Here is a 21,297-nt window from a genome sequence, read left to right as displayed (position 1 = left end):
GATTCTTAATGTAGTGATTAAAGGTTTAATCTTTATATGGGGCTGCCATTAAAGCAAGGGTTTTAGGCCCCCGAGTTTTTTTAGGTCCTATATTATGCCTCATATTTTCGTACGTCAAATTTTATAAACATGTTAACTCGAAGCTCAAGTGGTATGTAAATGAAGAGTCATAGTTCATGTAGCAAGTTTGATTTTGAGTTCAATGCTAACTATTTTATTGGTTATTTGAACCTTGAATTCCTTTTGCCTTCAGATTTCTATCAATCTAATTCGATGTCGGTTGTTTTAAATATATTAGGACAAGTAGTATGTAATCAAAGTTTGTGAAAGTAAAAAATTAATTTATATTTGTAGCATTTCAATATTATTTTGTTATTTTAAGATCTCTAACAATTGATAAATAATGTCTATATTAAATATTATTTTCAACTCGCACGCGGCGCGCGCACGCTCATATATTAAAAAGGTCACGCTCATATATTTGTAGCAACGCCATAACAAAATACTACGGATCAACCGAACCAACCTTGACCGTCAACTTAGAAAGATAAATTTTGTTAATAAAAAAAGTTGAATCAGTTTGTAAAAAAATAATTCGGTTTTGTAAGTATTTTTGTTAATGTTTTTAATTCTTTTTGGGTTAATAGGTCTTTACCCCTTGTAATATAGATTATAAATTTTTTCCATGTGAAATTTTTATTTTAATTGACCCCTGTAAAAAAAATTGATTTACCCTTTAATAGGTCAAATTTTTTGACCTATTAGAAGGTAAATCAAAACAAAAATATTTTACAGAGATAAATCAAAATAAAAATTTTATAGGAGAAAAAATCGAAAATGATCTAAATTACAGGGCCATTCTTTTTTATTGAAAAAATATATAGGGTCTATTTGGTAAACAAAAAAAAAAGAGCTTTTAGCTCTTAGCTTATAGCTTATAAGCTCGTTTCACAAAAAAAGCTCTGTTTGGTAACACTTTTTGACCATAAGTTTATAGCTTATTTCACGAGCTTATAAGTTATTTTTCAGAAGCTATTCTAAGTAGCGTTTGAGCTTATAGCTTATAAATTCTCATTTTTTGTCTCATTTTTACCCTTATCAATTTAACAAAAATTCATATCTACCCTTTGTAATAAATAACTACGTTGAAGAAAAATATGGCACTTTTAATCCCAGATTTCACTTTAACTAAATATATATGCTCACGCTTTTATTTATTTTTACAAAATATATGCTCATGTTTACAAAAATAAAAACTACATTTTTTCTTAAAAAAATATATGTTACGTTTGCCTAAATAAATCATATTACGTTATGTTTAATTTTGTTTTTAAGTCTAAAAACAAAATTTTGTTTGATTTTAGGTCAATACATTTAATTTTTTTTTAGTGGGTAACAATTAATTTTTTTTAAAGGTTTTGTTCAATTTTTTTATAAAGTCTAAAAACTGAAATAAAATCAATTTTAAATAAAACATTAGCCCAATTTATGAATTTAAAAATAACATATAAAAGACATATTAGATTAAATATCAATTGATACAAATTTTATAATCAATTAAAAATACCCTTTTATGTCATTTTACGTTTATAAGTTAGTTGAACCGCTAATTTTACCAAACATTTCAGTTAGCTTATCAGCTAAAAGCTATCGGCTATCTGCTATTTTTACAAAACAGAGCCATAATATCTGTTATTTTACTCTGACAAAGCAGAAAAAAAAAACGTTACATTCAAATGAAATTCAAATAAAGCAAAGTAACAGAGAAGAAAACCTAAGTAGTCGAATCCAAGGTCGACGAAGAACATCGATGATGATGAACAACAACAACAACATCAACATCACCGATGATATCTTAGGCGATGAATGGGACGAAGATTTCCTCAACAGCGTTATTGAAGCTGAAACCGATGCTATCTCTTCCAGTTTCAAACCCCACCCTACAAACCCTTCTTCTTCTTCCACTTCTTTCTCTAACCATCATCAATTCCAACAACAACAACAACAACAACCGCCGAAACCGTTTGTTTCTGGTGGTTTCTCACCTCCTCGAGAGCTTTCTCAAAGACCTGCTCCTACTCTTTTCGATACTCATGATAAAGACATTGAATTTGAGCGATTTAAGGTAATTCTTGAAATCGGTTTTGATTAATTTGTGTTTTTTGTTATATGGGTTTTGTTAAAGTTCTTGCTTATTTGGGAAAATTGGTCATTTTTCATTCTCTGTTTTATGCTGTTGTTTGTCTCAAATAAGAAAAATTATTATTAGTATTAGTGTTTATAAAGGAAAAGAAACAGCATGATTATGATTTCTTTAGTTAAGTCATAAAGATGTTGGCCTAGTGACTTAGGAGTGCGCTTTTCTTTAGCTATCAGGTTCGAATCGTGCAGGCGCTAACAATTCCTGTGTTGGTCCCGTCCATATAGGGCTTTGCTCTAGTTCAATTAGGCTTCTGTTAGTCGACGGTGGGATTGGTCCCCCTGATTAGTCTGTCATTGTGCTGGATACGAGTTTTCAAAAAAAGAGCAATTCAAAGATTATCAAGTGTATTGGAAGTTAAGGGTAAACATAGAGGAACCATGTATGTACATAGATAATGAAGTTTAATCGATGTAATTCTGTGGTTTTACTTTAAAAAGTTTTCAGAATGTTTCTATAGACATTGTAATTGTGAAACATTAAGGTTTCTATTTGTAGTGATCTTTCTTGTTGTGTTGGGGTGTGTGTGTGTTGGAAATGATGAGGTATGAAGATGGCCTTTTCTATGCTGATGTGTTACGATAAATGTTTTTTTTTTTGAAATGTGTTACGGTAAATGTTAAACAGCCCACATGCATGGACTTTTAAATTAGGTTGAGTAAGAACAAAGATGCACATTTTAGTGTATTTCTGCATGTGTTGGATAAACGTGATTTTAAATGAATTTGATTTGTAAAGTTGCTGAGTTTGAAATGAAGTGCTTATTGTTTGAATGTTTTTACTCTCAAAGCTAGTTTGACGTAAATATGTAAAGTTTTCTGCATGTCTGGCTAAGATTTAGAGTCCAAATTATATTTTTATGATGGTGCCCAAATTGTATATTGTTGGGAATATCATGTTTGGCACGCGGTATTATCAATTTTGACACTTTCCACCTTGAATCCCACAATCCTTATACTCATTTGTTTAAATTGGTTGATAACAGGAACATAGGGAGCCAAGATGTGCTTCAAAACAGATTGTGAATCTGGTATGCTAGTGCAATTATACATATTTGTTTGTTTGAATTGGCTGGCTACAAGATTCTGATAGTCAGTGAAAGGCATGCATGCCTCTTACAACTTCTTTGCATGCTTTCAGGAAAAGGAGTGCCTCAAGTTAAAGAACGATAGATGCAAGAAAGAGGATCAGCCCAAATTCGTGTCTTCTGAGAATGAAGAAGATAATGCCCGTGCTAAACGTTCAAAAAGCATAGAGAAGTAAGTCATTTTTCATTAATTTGTTTTGTTTTACACTTTCGATGCACCTCAGAATTAGCGAACTAGAAAGATTGCAGTTTACATCTCCTATATCTTGCAGATTTAAGTCATAGTTGCTTACATATCTTAAATGATGTGGTATATAGGCAGAAACATTGAAAATGAACTGATAGAATTAAAAAGAGACCTTCAAGTTTCTTTTTATAGTGTTATGAATTGAACAATAAAATGTGTAGCTTTTTAGTATATCTATGAGTAAACATGTACCTTTCTGTATATCATGTATATGTATAAATGGCCAGTGGTAAAAGTAACCGGTTCTTATAGTAGACAACCTTGTTACCAATTGGGTCTTGACAAATGGTCTCTACTAATCTAAATGCTCATGCTTCAGCTGAAATAAAGCAGTTTAACTTGGTTAATCCCATCAGCTGAGAGGTTTTTATTCTATTAGCTTGGGTTCGGTTATGGTGCATAAGGAAATCCTTATGCACCCTGCATAAATCCAGAAATGGTTTTGGAATACAACTCACAGAAACCATTTCCACAGCAAAATGGTTTTGACATAATTGGGTTGGGATTTATGCAGGGTGCTGGAAACCATTAAGTACATCTAATGGTTTTGGAGTACAACTCACAAAAACCATTTCTGAATTTATGTAGGGTGCATAAGGATTTCCTTATGCACCATAACCGCAGCCCTATTAGCTTGGGGTTGGCCATGAGGAATAACTTAGAAGTGTCTAATATAACAGCCGTGAGATTGTATTTATATTCCTTCTCTTGTGTTCTCTCTCTCTCTCTCTCTCTCTCTCTCTCTCTCTCTGTTGTTGTGTTGCACTACATGTGGCATAAATCTATTATTAACGAGGGACCATAGTGGCAGGGATTTTGGAATTCGTGCTCCTGACCCTCCTAAAGCCTCTTCAACATTTCAAAGTGGAGTATCTTCAAACTATCCGACTGGTGAGGCATGCGAATAATCCCTCTTCCTCATTTAAAAGAATTTTCTGTTTGCTTCTAACACGGTGGGACACCCTTGACATGTTTTTGTTGTGTTCCAGGTGAGACAACTGCTAAAGATAAAGGGGTTGAAACCGAAATAGTTACTCATCGAGTAGCTCAAGATCTTCCAAGCGATGACCTTTCGGCTCATCTTGACCTCTCCCAGAATTTGCTGGCAGTATGGGGGTCACCAAGTAACAAAATGCTTCGAAGTGATGTTGTATCCAAATTGTTTGCCAGTTGTCAAAAAGAAATTCATTATCTTTTTGGCTACATGAGCACAAGTCCACCTTCTGAAATAACACCAAAACCCATTTTAGATGTAATCTCTTCAAGAGTACCTTTGCATTACCTCAATGATTGTTTCCATACTCCCAAAGTCCATACTCCCGAAGCTACAAAGGTGTCACATCTCTACAATGCATTGACAAAGGTATTAGTTCAACCATGAATTGGTGTATATTTTCCTTTAGAATTCATATCTAAAGTTGCATATTTCTGATCCAATGGGGATATTCCCGACATGAATTAGTAGCTTGGCTTAAAAGTTGAGTGCCTTCAATCCCTCATTGTTGATTCTTGTTTTTTCCTCTAAATAACACGGCTTAAAAATCTTGCATGGGCCGAGTGAGTCTGATTGCTTTTCCTGGTTACATATTAGATACTCTTGTTATTGAGCTGGGTCTATTGTTCATCCATGTTAGTCGAGTTTGCATATGATCCAGTTAATGGTATGTTTTGCAGATAGCTCATGAAACAGATGTATTGGAAACTTTGATACCACCGTTGCTTGATCTATGCAGTATGGAAAATGTGAGTACTTTTATTCTAAATTTGTGAAGAAATGTTATTTTTTTTTTCAAATTCCTTGCGAGATTATACAACTGTTATCTGTGGGTAATCAAATTTTCTTCATAAGCAGTAGCCACTTGTTCTCAAAGGTCCCCCACTTCTTTCTCTTCAATTAAAGTAATAAACTAGCATACTTTAAGGCAACACGACTCCTTTCATTTTTCTATATCAAGTGTGTGTTTGCATTTCTGGTGATAGCCAATCTTCATTAACAGCTACGAGTACTTGTAAGTTGTAATATATATGTGTGTTCATGCACACATGGGCATATAGCTTCCTTTAAAGTGACATTGAATTTAAATGTTCTGTCAATAGTGCGCTATTGTGGTGTAGCAGAGGGCCCCTGGCCTCTACAAGACATGCAGTAGCGGAGCAGTTTAGATTAGCAGCCGTAGCAGCTGCTATAGCGACCAAAATATCGATTGTTGCAGCTGCACCTCATTTAAGACATTTAGGCCCCTTTTTCAATAAGTAATTGATATCCAACATAAATTATGTTGAAGTTATTTTGGTTTTTGATCTCACACTTATCCTTAACTGATTGGACTAAAAATTTGAATGGTGCATATTGAGCATACAATGAGTTGAGAATATTGGATAGTGCAAGTGTTAACCATCCCTTGTCACAAAGACTCTTCCCTTAGTAGAAATTCAAAACATTTGAGCCTTAAACTTTGTAGATACAGTATAGATGAGACTTCTGATATATCTGGTCTCTAAGGTTCAGTTTGGACTGTATTAAATTTCGTAGTAAATTATAAGATGGACATCTTCTCCGCAGTTTTCTTGGCTTAAGTACCTGATTACTTGAGAATTATGATATCTCCAAAATGATATATATTTTTTTATTTAAAATTTGAGCAAGAGCATATGGCCTATGGGTGAATATTGGCTCGTGTAATTTATGCTTTGGTGATATTTTTATTTGAAAATATCCATGCACATGAAAGTTTACATATTGGTCTCTTAAAGTCAAGACAGTAATTTTATCAAGTGTTATTTTTCTCTTGTTTTTTATATTATAGTCTCTGGTGACACATTTTTCCCTTCTACATAGGTTGCTTTTGTCCATAGCTCTCTATGTATACTGCATACTGTTCTGAAGCTCCTACTGGAATCGGAAAAGGATTTCAAAAGAAGGTATGCAATACTTAGTGACATTTTCTGTTGTTTTTAACAACCTTATATTTTTATTGAATTTGTGTCTGTATTGTCCATTCTCACAGTTGCAATTTAAGTTGGTTCCTTACTTCTTCTGAAGTCATTATGGGCCCGTTTGTTATAGATTAAAAAAAGTGATTTTAACTTTGGATTTCCAAAATAGATTTTTATGAGAACTTACTAAAAGATGTCAAAACTATTTCGAGCTTATTTGCTATAAATTAAAAGAGTAATTTTGATATTTAGTGACTTAGATATTCATTGTTAGGGTTTTAACATAATAAAAATCACATTTTTTCAAAAAAATATCTCTCGAAAATGATTTTTATGAAAGGTCTCAAAATAACTTATCAATTCAAGCATTTTTTTTAAAATTATATTATCCAAAAAAGTTATAGCAAAATGATGGAATACTTAAAATGATTTTTTATGAGAAGCTTTTTAAACCATTTTTAAATTTGAAGCCTTTTTTTTCCCCTTTCTAAATTCTCTTTTAAAAAAGATATAACAAATGGATGAAATACTTTAAAAATCATTTTTAAATAAAGCTGTAACAACGAGCTCTATATTTGTATTTCAATTTTTACATCTAAAATCTGAAGGGTGAGCCTTGGCGGCGCAATGGTAAAGTTGTTGTCACGGGTTCAAGTTATGGAAACAACCTATTATGTAAAATAGTGTAACTGTAAGGCTGCATACAATACACCAAAATGGTGGGACCCCTTCCCGAACCCTGCACACGCGGGAACTTTAGTTCACCGGGCTGCCCTTTTTTATACATCTATAATGTAACCATTTGCCCTCTGGTTGACCTTGTGAACCATGATCCTGATGGTTGATGTCTTGTCTGAGTATGATAACTATGACAAAAGACAAGAAAAATCATACCCTATAATTAAATGTGTACACACGTATGTTTTTGCTTGCTTATACATAATACGAGGAACACGAAACTCATATTTATTATGCACTTACCACCTACTGGATGGACATGTTGTGTTTGGATAATTGACCTACCACATACAGTTACTTCTGTGCTTATTTTATCACTGAAACATTCTGGGACTTTTCCCCTTCGTGAAGACTGCTGTAGAATAGGCTTAATTGTATGTTAAGTGACTTTTTCTTTCTTTCATTTCTGCTGTTCATGTTCTTATCAACTTATGATTTGATCTTTCCAGTGCACTCTGCTCAGGGACAGTGTCTTCATGGATGGAATTTGCATTGGGAAGGACCTTTTGGATTTTGACGGGTTGGACGGTGTGATAGATGGGAAGCCCTTTAATGAAGATATGCTAAGCAGAAAAGCGTGCAACTATCCAAGTGCCTTACAACCTCATGTGAATTGGTCTAATATTTTTGACATAATGCACCACATTTCCATGAGGATCACAGAAGAAAACGTGAGACTAGAGACAGTTTCCATCATGATTCTGCTTTTCCTAAGAAGTAGTGCTTACTTTGAGAGGGAGAAGTAAGTTTTTGTGTTCGTCTTTTCTGTTCAAATGTTGGTTCTGAAGATAGATATTATAGTAATGCCATGAGAAATTTGCTTGAATACAGGTTTAGTCAGAACACAGTTTTCAAAACTATTTCGGAATTGCTCAAGAAGGATGCTGGGCTACGTGTAAAAGAGAAAACTCTAAGACTTCTGTACCTAGTACTAAATTGTAAGTGTTCTACATAATCTGATTCCTGCCACCTTTCATTTCAATTGAACCAAGACTTTGACAACATCAAAAAATAAAAAGCAGACCTCATCATTTGGGTTTGGATGAGATTGTTATTTGTTTCATAGTTACCTCTTTTGATTGTTTCATCATGTCCTGCATTTTAGAATATGCGACTCAGTTCATGAATTTTTTGTTACGATGACTGTGTTGACTAGGTTTGAATGTATAACCTCCCGCCTCAACTTTTTTTTTTAATTACCATAAACACGTGAACTTGTACAATCTTAATTAGTTCAGTTCTGCCCGGTGTCCACCTTTAAAAAAGCTCGTATAAGGAGTAGTAGATCGTGGTATTATTTAAATCCTGTTCCATGATGCTTGTTGAATTGAAAATTCTAGGTCTTCAGCTTTAGCATGCCTTGAACCTCCATATACTTTATGGTCTTGAGATGTCTAATTTAGACTGTCATTCTGAGCAGCTCTAGTTTTAGAATTGAGAGTCAATGCCAGTTTGTATCATCTGCTGTGCATTCTATTTATCTGATGCTAACTATTTACGGTATTCTTTTTGAATTTTATTTCATTTGTTGAAGGTCCAAAACTATTGGCCACTTTCTGCCGTGGTTGCAAAGAGGGAGACAGTAGCAGCGGAACGGATGACAATGCATCTGTGCCAGATTTTGAAAATTTTAAAATCATCCTTCTAAGACTGGCTGATTGTCTATCTTTCATTAGATGTGGTTTACTGGTAAGTTTGTTAAGGCTTCGTTTGGAAATGCTCCTGTCTTGTTTGAATGTAAAAATATGCAATTTAGAGGAACTTACAAGAAATGAGTAAAGAAAGACTTCGGAAGGTTTTTAAAATTTCTGCAAACCCTTTTGTTTTAAAATGCTATGCAGTTATCTTACATTTTTATTGTTATTTTCTTTTACGTATGTTGATATATATTTTTTCATCTGAAGATTAAAAGCTTCTTTCTTATTCTCTTTAATGATAGGGATGTGCCAAGCCACTTCAGTCTGTTTTAAAGTTTATGTCATTGTAATTTCAGGAGTTGAAAATAAGCAGAAAGGCTATTCTTGTGCTGTCCTTCCTTGCATCATCGGGACAACCTGGTTTTGAAATCTTTATGGGCCATAGGCTCTCTATTACATTAAGTGTAAACTATCTTCAGTCAATTTTGCAATTACTGTTATCTGAGAATCTCTTTGAAGCCCAAGCAGACAATGAGATGCCAGAAATTTTTAAGGAGAGGTAATAAACTTGATTGACTGAATACTATCATGAAAGTTCTTTACATCTTCACATCTTAGCATTGTGATTAAAGCAAGTCGCTTTGATTTCCTTTAACTCATTTTGAACAATCTGTATTCAGGACATTTCTTATGCGGGAGATATTGATATTACTTAATAGACTAGTATCCAGTCCATCATATTCTGCCATCGTTATACGCGGTTTAACAGAAAAGAGGGCGATGGCTAATTTGACATTTGAGGTCGCAACCGGCTTGTCTCGGAAAGGAAATGAAAACGAGCAGCAGGACAGCATGGTGAAGCAAATAAGACGAACTGAAATCGTTGACCTTGCTTGCCAATTCAAGAATAGGGTAGAGACGCACATACCAGATCACTTGGGATGAAGTCTCCTTCCAATTCCCTTGTTTTATTTTTCTGTACATATATGGATGCATGTATCATTCTACGCCGGTAGGAAATGATGAGAAGCAGATAGGCATGTTAGTCTTTGGAGAGTCGAGATAAAGAAATAAAGTTCTTCGTTACTATAGTTTTAGGTGTGTTTTATACACTTCAAATTTTGACTGGTTCAGGAACAGGCGCCGAGGTTGGGGGAATTTTGGTTGATATGATAGATATATCATATATCTCCCATTCAGATTTTTGTATAATTGGAATACTTCATTTAATGATTCACCTTTTGTCATTTGGATTTAAGTCATTGAAAGTGATTTATCAGTATTTCAAAATGCTATGTTTCCTTTCTTTTAATGGGTTAAGTCCAATGCTATTGTTGACAACTTGGTCAGAAAATTAGACTAATGACTTGTGGTACAAGTGAGTCTCTAGGAAAATCCATACATGTTAAATAATTTCAAAAAAATAAAATAAAATAGCCTATGAGATTCATACTTGTGCACTATGAGATTCATACTATATTTTTAACAAATATTTCCAAATTTTTGATGTTATGGTTTTGGTATGAACATTAACTATATAATTCAGTTAATTTCATGGAATAAAACTATACATTAAAAAAGAGTAAAATCTACTCAAGAAAATAACTGTTCAAAGTTGTGTTAATTACATGTATTTAATAAACGATTGAAGTGGGGAAAGCATAACTCCGAAGTTATTTTAGCTTCTCTTGGCTTGATTTCTAAAAATGAGCCTCACTTGTTTCAATAAGTTATTTGAGCCATCTCCACATAAGTTAAAGGATAAACATATCAATAAGATGAACTATGTGTACAATATTAATTTTCAATCTCAATAACGAGTTTGAACTACTTTTCAATTTCGTGCAACTGCATTTTGCGGTTCTCAAAAAGTAGTTTTAGTTTCCAATTGAGGTAATTTCTATATTTTTCCCATTATCTGTTATTTGCATCTTGTAATATGTTAATGTTATCTATCACTGATAATATTAGAAACTATAGTTTGGGAGTAAATATCAAAAGGAATCATGACTAAAATTGATATTGAAATGAGTACAATGTGCTTTCTTTGCAGAGCTAGCTTATTAGATTAGTATTAACCAACTGACTAACTCACTAACAGTTCTGTAGGTACTACTCAGATTGTAGTGTAGCTGCATAGACATTTGATATGCTAGAGTGCTGGTTCAAACCCACAATTCTCATTTCTCAGCACTTAGTGTTTGTTTGGTAAGACATAAGAATGAGCTTATTGACTTATAGCTTATAATCTCGTATGATTAAAAAAGACCTGTTTGGTAAATGTTATTTAAACACTAAGCTAACTTATCCCCTATCAGCTGTAAGCTAGCTTATAAGTCATCCGCTATCAGCTATTTCTTACCAAACAGAGCCTTAGTGCATTTGTGGTGTGTTTGAGTGGCTTTTTTCTTGCCCCTGATAGTTAGCTTTTAAGGAAGGGTTCCCAAGTACTTAGACACTTATCGAACCTTCTTCCGTAGGATATTTCATTTGAGGGTGTCCAGTGAAAACCCTCACCCTTCAGTTCGCTCTTAATGTCTTTGTTCGATGCAGTAGAAATAAATGATTGAATGATATTCTACTGCAGAAAATTTTAACCGGGAGAGTTGAATTCTCTCTCAGTTTCCTTCCCTTTCCCGATTCCCCTTGTCCGGTTCAGTTTTTAAAACATTGACCGAGAAATAATGCATTATTTATGTAATCATTATAAACATTGGAAATATACTGGAAGAATAATATATATTGATGGTCAAATATAAACAAAGGTGAATTAAAACCTACACCTTTATCTGTAGTGCTGACATATATACATGAAATATGTCATCTCAGTTTGTTAATATACAATATACATAACTTGTTATACACATTTTTCTTATAAGTCTATAATTTAAAGCTACACCTTCCACTGATTCCGGCTTTCATGGCTTCGCCTGAGTGTGCCAGATCGGGGAGAACAATCTCTGCGACTGTCTAGTGCATATACATCCCAGCCACCATCTCTCCAGTAGGTAGAATAAACCTCTGGTATATGTGATACTTTCCAGTAATCTTCTCCTGGACCATGTTGGCATATTGTCAGCATGAGTTCATCTGGCATATCGAAAAACTCTAGAACTTGAAGTTTAGCCAGGTTTTCAATTCCTGATGGCACCTTCTTCAATGACTCACAACGCCCAATGCTCAGTGTTTCAAGCCAAGGCATTGCACCTTTTCCCACTATCACCTGACTGAGTCCTTCAAATTTGTCAAGGCCTAAAACCTTGAGCTTAGTGAACTTCCCACACTTGAAATGCAACAACATGTTTTCACCACCATCATAAACTTGAAGTAGTTCAAGATGTGCAAGGTTTGGCAAATCCTGCAGATATACCAATGGATCATGTTTCAAACAGCTCCATTTCAGAAATAACCTGGCCAGATTATGAAGAGAAGGTATCCAACTTGGTAACTCTTGTAGTCTCCCTGATAAATACAATCTTTGAAGAAATGGAGGGGGTTTACAAAGGGATGTCAAATCAATAAATTTATCCTCACCCTCAGAAGTAACAGATAAGGCACACAGACTAGTCAATTTTTCGATGCACCAACAAAATTCCTTCCCATCTTCCTCTCTGAGTCTCATGATGCCTAATCTTCTTAGCTGGCTTAACTTCTGTAATTGTCTTATTATCATGCCACAACCTTGGTTTGCCTCTACAAAACAAAGCTTTTGCAGTGACTGTAATTTACCTATTTCAAGAGGTGCCTTAAAACCATATTTCGAGTGGAATTGTGCATAACCTTCTACTTTAGACTGATATACAAGCAGATTGCGAAGCTTTTTAACCTTGACTATATCTGCAGGCAATTCTGTAACACGAGTATTCTTAAGATCAAGTGTTTCTAGATTTTGCAACTTTCCTAGTACACATTTTGGAAGCACTTTCACCTGTGTGTTTTTCAAGCTCAGATATGTTAAATGATATAGGTCAACAACTGCTTTTGGAAACTTTCTCAAAGGTGCATCTTGATAATCTAAAACACTGAGGAGTTTGAATCCACCCGGAAACAGTTTTCCGAGAGATAAACTTTCAGTCATTCCAAACATTAAGAGTGAACGAAGTTGAGAAACAGATCTATGTTGCTGTCCATTTGGATTTGGTAGTGTCGGGCCGTGTTGCGCAAGTCGCCGAATCTTTTCAGGCAACACCACATTTTGTTCCTTGACAATTGTTGCAAAGTTTTGATCCTTAGACTTCGAAATGATAATCTCTCGCAGAAGATCATGGATTCTCAAAGTTTTGACTCTTCCATCAGATGTTGTCTCTGCTACTTGTAGTAAGTTTCTGTTTATAAGTTCTTTGAGGTAATCCTCTGCAACATCTTCCATTGTTTTTCCGCTTTTGGCTTCGATAAATCCTTCTGCTATCCATAACCGAATCAATCTCATGCGCTGAATCAGATAGTCCTCAGGAAACATGCTTAAATACAAGAAACAGTACTTTAAATAGTAAGGCAAATCATTAAAACTGAGGCTAAGTACTGTTTTCAGATTATCAAGTTTCCCATTGACTTGAATTTCAGCTCCAAGACTACGGCAAATCATGTCCCATTCGTCTATCCTGTGCTTGTCTTTTGTAGCAAGGACACCACTCATTGCTACAATTGCAAGGGGTAGGCCCTCACATTTTCTTAAGATATAACTACAAATGTCAATTAAGTATGAAGGACATGAGTGACCTTGGAAAGTCTTTCTACAAAATAGATCCCATGCTTCATCTTCTTTCAAGGGTTGTAGGTTATACACCTTACCTTTGGATTCTATGCTGGAAATAGAGGCTATGTCCGATTTGCGTGTCGTGATCATGATCCTGCTACCACAATTGTTTTTTGGAAGTGCATATTTGACAGCTTCCCATTCATGTATATGCCACACATCATCAAATACAACTAGGTACCTGTTAAACCTCTTGTTAGAGAACAATATAAGAGGAGATAAATTGTGACAGTTATGTCAGACCTCTTTGTCAAAAAAATTGTGACAGTTATGTTTTAAGTATTTGTCAGTTACATTGTTTATTTATAGGATTCAATTATAATGAAATTGTTATTTTCTTCTAAATTTATCAATATAGATATCAATTTTTCTATCAGTACCTCCTTCTCTGCAAGAGCTCTTTAATAATCATCTTCAACTTGTCACTGTGCATGTTTTCCAAGCCTTCTGGAACTTTTCGTCTTATTTCAGAAAAAAGTTTTTCGGCCAAGTCTCTGAGTAGCTCCTCAATGCCACAAGATTGCGAAACAGTAACCCAAGCACAAGCTTTGAAGTGTTTTATCACCTCTGGATCATCATATACTTTCTTCACTAAAGTAGTTTTTCCCATCCCTCCCATTCCGGTAACAGAAATTACTTTGCGTCCAGGACAACCTTTAATCAACCACCCAATCAGCCAATTTTTATGTCTGTCTATGCCTACTAGATCAGTGTTGTCCAGGAGAAGAGCATCTCCTCGTTGATCATGCCTTGTTTTACCTGCTTGAGAACATGTTTTGTGTTGTATTAGTCTGGCAAGTGAGTTTTTTATAGAGAAACATATACACTTCCCCTTTTACATGTCTACTTGTTCACTAAGAAACACTGCTATAGATATATACACCGGACACAACACTGATACGTACGCACCAATAATGGTGTCAGACACTACAGACGCAAGTAACTAGAAATGGTTGATAAAACACTGATCACACCTTTTCTTCATTCTTTTTTATTTTTATTTTTATCTTTTTTCTGCTAATAGTAACAATAAATAATAGAAAAAGAAAAAAGTGGTGTGCAAAGTACGGTAAGATTCTTTGATTTTTTTTTTTGTTTCTAACTTAATTTAGGTGAGTTGGACCCTGGGACTCACCAAGGTCAGGGCAGACCTCAAAGTTCAAAGAGCACCGATAAAAATACTTACAAATTGTCCACCAACGAGGTCCTCATGTCGGCAGTGGGAGTTGAACCTACGTCCTTGTAGAGTATAAGTCAACTCCTTACCAACTGAACCAAACTCAGTTTGCAGGTAATATTCTTTGATTAGACCAGCAGCAAATTACTACTGCCAAAAATAATAACTATTTCTAATTGTATAGCTAGAGCAATGAAAAAGAGTGCAAATATATCATAATTAAGTGGCTCCAATGTCCATGACCATTAGGGAACTCACTACTACTTTTATCTTGAAAGAGTATTTGCAGTCAGTAGTACCTGTATAATTGGAATTCGAAGCCTCTGAAGAAGTGTCAAGTTTTTTGAGGAATCTCTTATGAATTGAAAAAATAGTTGTCATGCGAGAGTTGATGCTTTTCAACTCATGAGCAATCCGATAACGAGCTTTCATATTCCTGATGCGAAAAGAAACAGAAAATCTGTTTGTATGATTACGCGCCTGGACAAGAAGTTCCAATTCATCAAGAATATCTTCAGTCTCATGAGCAACATCTCTGACTTGCTTAACCCAAACTTTGAGTTCCTCATCACTCTCTTCTAATGCATCTGCAACCTTTAAGAAGGCTCCTATGAGTTCCAACTGTCCTTTCAGATACACCACTTCGTCTTCAACGCCAGCGAGCAAATTCATCTTATTCTCAAATACAGGCACAAGCCTTTGCAGAAGAAAACTAACTGCACTCTCTGCCATGATCTCTTGATTTCTGGATTAGTGACAATACTCTATGCAAGGTTATAGCTGTTCAAAAAAAAAAAAAAACTCTATGCAAGGTTATAGCAGATTAGTTAGCTTAGACACACTATGATATGCTAACCAGATTTTAGACTTGTTAGTTTTTTTTCTGAGAGGGGGACTTATTAGCTATATGAAGTGGTTTGCTTTATAGTTTTTCATAGCCTTAAAATAAAGGATTTAATTAGGATATTCTATAGCAAAGTTATTTTACATATGCTTCAAATGATGTGTTGCCACAACAATTTACGTGGATGAAAACACGTGAGTTGTCATATTCATTAATTGAGATGTCAACACATCATTGTATGCATGTATAAAATAACTTTACATAGTTGGTGTATAAAAATTAAACTCTAAATACAACACTCTTTGGTGCTTATATAATAATAATAATAATCTCAGGAGGAATGCAATGACTGGTATACTAGGAAATGAGGTGTTATTCACCCCATTTTACAAGTAAAGACAGGAGATAGAGATGCACGACTTTTCTCATCACTAAAAATTGAAACAGGTCAGCATCACAAGTAGTAGATAACAAATTGTCTATCAGGAAACGAAATATTACGTTCAATTAAGAGCTATGAAGCACTATTACGGATACGCAAACACGTATATACTAATATTAATTTGAGAAAGTAAAAGTGATTGAATGTAGCTACACGTAAAAGTGGAGCTAGAAGTTAATTTAATGGTGTCAAAAATAGATCGATATATTTAAAATTGTATTTATATGAGATAAGGTTTAAACATTAATTCATTACTCAATAAATATATAATTGTTTGAAAGAAAAAAAAAACAAATATGAAAGTGGGGGCATTTTTTTCTATAAAAAGATGGTGCATGGTATATTATTATATAAATTTACACTTGTTTGACTAAATAAAATATGGAACTAAAGTATTTTCTAGGTAACATGGATAATGGGGCCACCATTTTTTATTAGAGAAATTAATAATCCTAGTCATTCCAGAAAAAGAGTGGTCGTTCAATTCTTTCTTTCTATTTTCTTTCTTCTTGCATGATGAGATTCAAATTTTGTGTTATTATTTCTCCCTAAAACAAATAACTCTAATAGCTAAAAAACAATGCACAACACAAAAATTCCTTTTTAAACCAGTTCACGCATACCACATGATAAATTTATAAGCATGTGGGGAGAATTGATTTTCGTAAAAAATGATTTTGATTAAAAGTGAGTTGTGTTTGAATTTGAATGCATTCATGTAAAATTGAGTTGAATTATATTCGTGTGTGAAAATCAATTTTATAATCAAAATGTACAAATCTTAGCTTCAAGTAGAATCAATTTTAAATGCATAATAAATTCTACTCGACAGCAATCAAACATGTCAAAATCAATTATACACCACCAAAATCAATTATGGTCCCTCTAGAAGTGGAGCCAAAATACACTAAATCAATGTAAATGAAAACTTTAGGGCTGATCATGGCTCTACTAAGCCACCCCTTAGCTACTCTCGTATGTATTTGACATTGAACATATCTTCAATATAAAATGTAAAGTGTCGATTTTGTTTTGTTTTGGATAGATGAACGAAATGACAATAATCTTTGGAAACTCGCGCGCACAACAAGTGGAGGAATTGAAATTCGAACCTCGATCAGAGAGTCTAATCTAACAATTTTGATATTTTTTTTCTTGTTAAATTAGGACTTGTGGATGTAAAGTGTCAATGTTAGACCGGGGAGAAGTAATTTTAAACAATTTCTTTAACAAAAATAAACATTATTCATTCACTTCAATTAATAGAGTACATCAATACAATACAAATTCAAAGTCGCTAAAAACAAAAATGATGAATATGCGTACAAACTCACAACATCCACGTTAATAATTTAAAATGACAAAATACATAAGCCTACAATATAATTATATTCAAGTGTCTGAAATACTCATGCATCCGGATCTGTAATGTTGAAGACACCTAAGTCATTGATTGAATTTGTACTTGATCAACATTAATCAAATAAACACTTCAATAAGACGGAAAATAAAAACACACCGCACAAGATGAAAAATCAAAACAAATAACTTCATGAGGAAATAACAAAAGCATATGAAAGAAGACTGAAAATATGTGAATATCACTTTTTTTTTGTGGTGGTCAGGATTCGAACCCCAAACCTTGCATATATTATGCATTGTCCTTACCAACTGAGTTAAGTTCACGGCGATAAATATCATTTATTTAACTAAAAGAGGAAATTTTATGTTAAAAAAAAACTAAAAGAGAAATAAAAACATTTTGGATGGATGATTTCGAGTCAACATTGATGATAAAACACCTCTCTTTGATGGATAAAAAAGAAGAAAAATGGTGATAACGAGGGTTTGACATGGAGAAGATGGAAACTATAAAACTAATCTCAAACTTTTTTTTTTTTTTTGAAATAACTAATCTCAAACTATTTATGAAGCCAAAAACAATATTTGTTTATAAAATTAGAAAGAACGCGTGAAGTTGGTCAAATTTTTAAGTTTGTTGATTACTGCATTAAAAGAATTTGTTAGATGGAGATAATATATTGTGTCACGCTAATAGGTGCAACAAGTGCCTTTTAAAAAATAAAAAGAAAAAGGAAATTTTGTATTGAAAAATAGCATTATAAGACTTAAAACATTGACTACACACATTTTAAGATATAATTAATATATTTTTTTTATAGTATTTACCTTCGATTTTTAGAAGAATGAAGTACTGTCGAAATATATATAAAGTTTGACAAAAAATTATTTCACTTAAAAATCAAATACAACATAGCTCACACATATATATTCCTTAAAAAGTTGTATGTTAACATTTTCCGTTTATTTGTTTTTTTTTACACCACTGAAAAAAGTATAGTAATATTAAAAAATAAAAAGGTATTTTGGGAAAGGAATCGAAACCGTTTGCTAGCGTATTCCAAAGAATATGCTGAATTGTAAAAGAGGCAAGAATCTTCGCAGACTTTTGGAAAAATTGGCTCACATCATGTTAAACATAGATACATACTATAGTTGAATTCACATTACTTTGCTTTGAAACAGTGGGCTTTTGACATGTTGACATGGTGAGGACATAATGAGCTATTTCTTTGAAATTAATAAGGATATTGTTTATTGAAGAATGATAAAGTTAGAAGTAACCGTATATTGGTAGGTGTTCAAAATTAAATTCAAAGACAGTTAAGTCGCATATGATGTAAGAGAACTTATGGACTGACTTGTCCATGTAACTTACCAAGTAAAAATGGTTATGCCTTGAGTAGAAAGAAATGGCCTCTATATTGTTATTAAAACGGTGGACATATCACATCATTGTTCTTAGAGATGCGTAACTAATTGTCTATTTGTAAACAAAACATTAAGTTCAACTAAAAGCTATGAAGAACTTATACAGACACACCACCAGCATATAGATGCCAATATCATTTTGAGAAAATAAAAGCGATTGAATAGATATACACGTAGAGGCGGAGTTAGAAGTTGATTTAGGGATGCTAATTGCCAAAGATAAAATTGATTTATTTAAATTTGTATTTATATGAGATAAAATTTAAATATTAATATATTATTCAATAATTAAGTAATTAGGATCAAATGATTGATGAGTTTTATCAAAGAACGAATTATTCAAGAGAACTCGAGTTTAATATCTGAAAGAAACAATTTTTGGTCAAACTTATCTTACTTTTTGGACGAACATCAAATTACCAGGTACCAATTCCATGAAAACCGAAGGGTTAACAACAAAATATATTTATCGCTAAAATTTATAATTGTTTGAAGAAAAAAATGAAAGTGGGGCATTTTTTCTATAAAAAAATGGTGCATAGCATATTACTTTGATATTTTTAAATAAATTTATACTTGTTTGACTAAATAAAATATGACACTGAAGTCTTTTCTAGGTAACATGAATAATGGGGCAACCATTTTTATATTATAGAAATCAATCATCCTAGTCATTTTAGAAAAGGAGTGTTGGTTCAAATTCTTTCTTTCTGTTTTCTTTCTTCTTGAATTATGAGATACAAATCATGTGTTATTCTTTGTAAAGCAAATAACACCACTAGCTAAACAAAATACAAAAGTTTCCTTTTAAACTTAGAAATCATTAATCAATGTAAATAAAATTGAAAATTTTGGGGGTGACTACTGTACCACGTACTAGGCCATCCCCGATGACAACTTTGACTACATGGATATTGATACATATTAGACGTTAAACACCTGTTCGATATGAATTGTCTATATTTGATAGTGTAGAAGAAATCTCAAACTATGTATGTAGCTAAATAGTTTTTTTTTGGACTAAAGCTAAAAACAATAGTTGTTTATTTTAAAATAGAAATAAGCGTGTGAAGTTGGTCAAAATTTAAGTTTCATGATTAATGCATATAGAAAATTTGGTTGACGGAGATAAGATATAGTAAGCATTTTGTACAGGCCAATTTGTTTTACACTTTATTACAGAATAAAAAAACTGTTCTAGTGGTATTAAAAAAGGGTCTTGTTAGATGTACTTCTTAAGGAACTAAAAAGAGAAATAAAAGATATTTTATAGTATTGACTACATTTGAATAAAGATATTTTTAAATTTGAATTCTGAACAAGTGTGTCTGAGATATTTGTTAGCTTAAAAATAAGGTTTTTGGGAAAGGATATGCTAAGTTTGAAAAGGAGCAAGAATCTTTGCAGCCCTGTGGAAAAATTTGCTCGCATTAGATTATACACATACATGTATGTATGTATATAGACACATGCATGCATGTAGATGTTGGACAAGCAAAACTACGTGCATATTATATATCTATGCATTAAAAAACTAACAAAGCCAGTTGAACAATGAACAAGCTTTATATGAGATCAATATCCTATGATTCAGATTTCAAGATCAAAATTTATTATATATTTAATTTTTTCTATTAAAATTAGAGCCGTTTGATTTTGATCAGACAATTGTGAACAATTGACTTCAGCTACTCGACTCGACTACACTTACATTATATTCAATCCATTTTCGACACAACACATAAATTTCCTATGAAACCAAAGAGAGATAAAATCATGTGTTTTGGGTCAAGCATTTGAGGTCTGAAATAAAAGAGTTTAAAAACACGATAAAAACACCCTCAACACCCTGAAACATTTCGGATTTGATAATCTGAACCAGGTGAGAAAGTTGTAAAAAGAAACTCTCAAAAAACTATCCTAGAGCTGACTCGGTCCAAAAAGTTTGCAGAGTTCGAAATGAGAAAGATTGCAAGTCCGTCATATGAAGCTAATATCAAGGGAACTACTGCCTCCCCCTTACATTTCTCCAATAGCACCCCCACACTTCCTTTTGATGAAACCTTTTTTCCAACCAAAATGCCGGTCTTCCTTTGTTAAGTCAATTACTTTTTCAGTTGTATCTACTATATAGTTACGGAGTTGGGAGTTGGTTATTTCTGTTATAACTGTAACCAACAAAGCTTGTACCTTCAGCTCTATATAATAGCATTCTTTCCTTTTGAAATAACAAGTTAGTTCATTATGCTATTTTTCTTTACCTTACACTCCTAAAACCAACAACACCCTAGGGTTTTAAATAGTAGTCGTGGTAACACTTGCGGTCATATCTCGTATTGCAGAGAATGACAGTCAAATATGGTCGATGTGGCCTAAATAGCGGTTGCTTTATGGTCGATGTGGCAGTCTATATCGTTGTCGCAGACCTGTGCCTCACCT

The 21,297-nt window shown here is 33.3% G+C and overlaps 2 protein-coding genes across 3 annotated transcripts; one reads left to right on the top strand and one right to left on the bottom strand.

The window, feature by feature from the left end:
• Positions 1 to 1,704: 1,704 nt before the first annotated feature.
• LOC11410096 (protein SENSITIVE TO UV 2) lies at positions 1,705 to 10,136 on the top strand. 2 transcript variants are annotated; one of them, XM_024783994.2, is made up of 12 exons: positions 1,705 to 2,125; positions 3,186 to 3,230; positions 3,341 to 3,459; positions 4,346 to 4,425; positions 4,524 to 4,897; positions 5,209 to 5,277; positions 6,374 to 6,456; positions 7,673 to 7,951; positions 8,041 to 8,147; positions 8,744 to 8,898; positions 9,203 to 9,405; positions 9,527 to 10,136. In XM_024783994.2, exons 1-12 carry the CDS (start codon positions 1,811 to 1,813, stop codon positions 9,789 to 9,791), a joined length of 2,094 nt encoding a protein of 697 aa, XP_024639762.1. In that variant the 5' UTR covers positions 1,705 to 1,810; the 3' UTR covers positions 9,792 to 10,136. The 2 variants fall into 2 exon arrangements, with proteins under 2 accessions (XP_024639762.1, XP_013453655.1); XM_013598201.3 differs by having other exon boundaries at positions 4,340 to 4,425.
• A 1,432-nt stretch (positions 10,137 to 11,568) lies between these two features.
• Positions 11,569 to 15,579, bottom strand: LOC11411111 (disease resistance protein RPM1). The gene is made up of 3 exons (XM_003612648.4): positions 15,079 to 15,579; positions 13,983 to 14,361; positions 11,569 to 13,783 (listed from the first exon to the last, which is right to left on the bottom strand). Exons 1-3 carry the CDS (start codon positions 15,509 to 15,511, stop codon positions 11,740 to 11,742), a joined length of 2,856 nt encoding a protein of 951 aa, XP_003612696.2. The 5' UTR covers positions 15,512 to 15,579; the 3' UTR covers positions 11,569 to 11,739.
• Positions 15,580 to 21,297: the final 5,718 nt, after the last annotated feature.

This window comes from Medicago truncatula, chromosome 5, assembly GCF_003473485.1.
Source record: "Medicago truncatula cultivar Jemalong A17 chromosome 5, MtrunA17r5.0-ANR, whole genome shotgun sequence".
NCBI classification, from domain to species: domain Eukaryota; kingdom Viridiplantae; phylum Streptophyta; class Magnoliopsida; order Fabales; family Fabaceae; genus Medicago; species Medicago truncatula.
The sequence above is the reverse complement of the archived record's forward strand: the minus strand, read 5'-3'. Positions and strand labels throughout refer to the sequence as shown.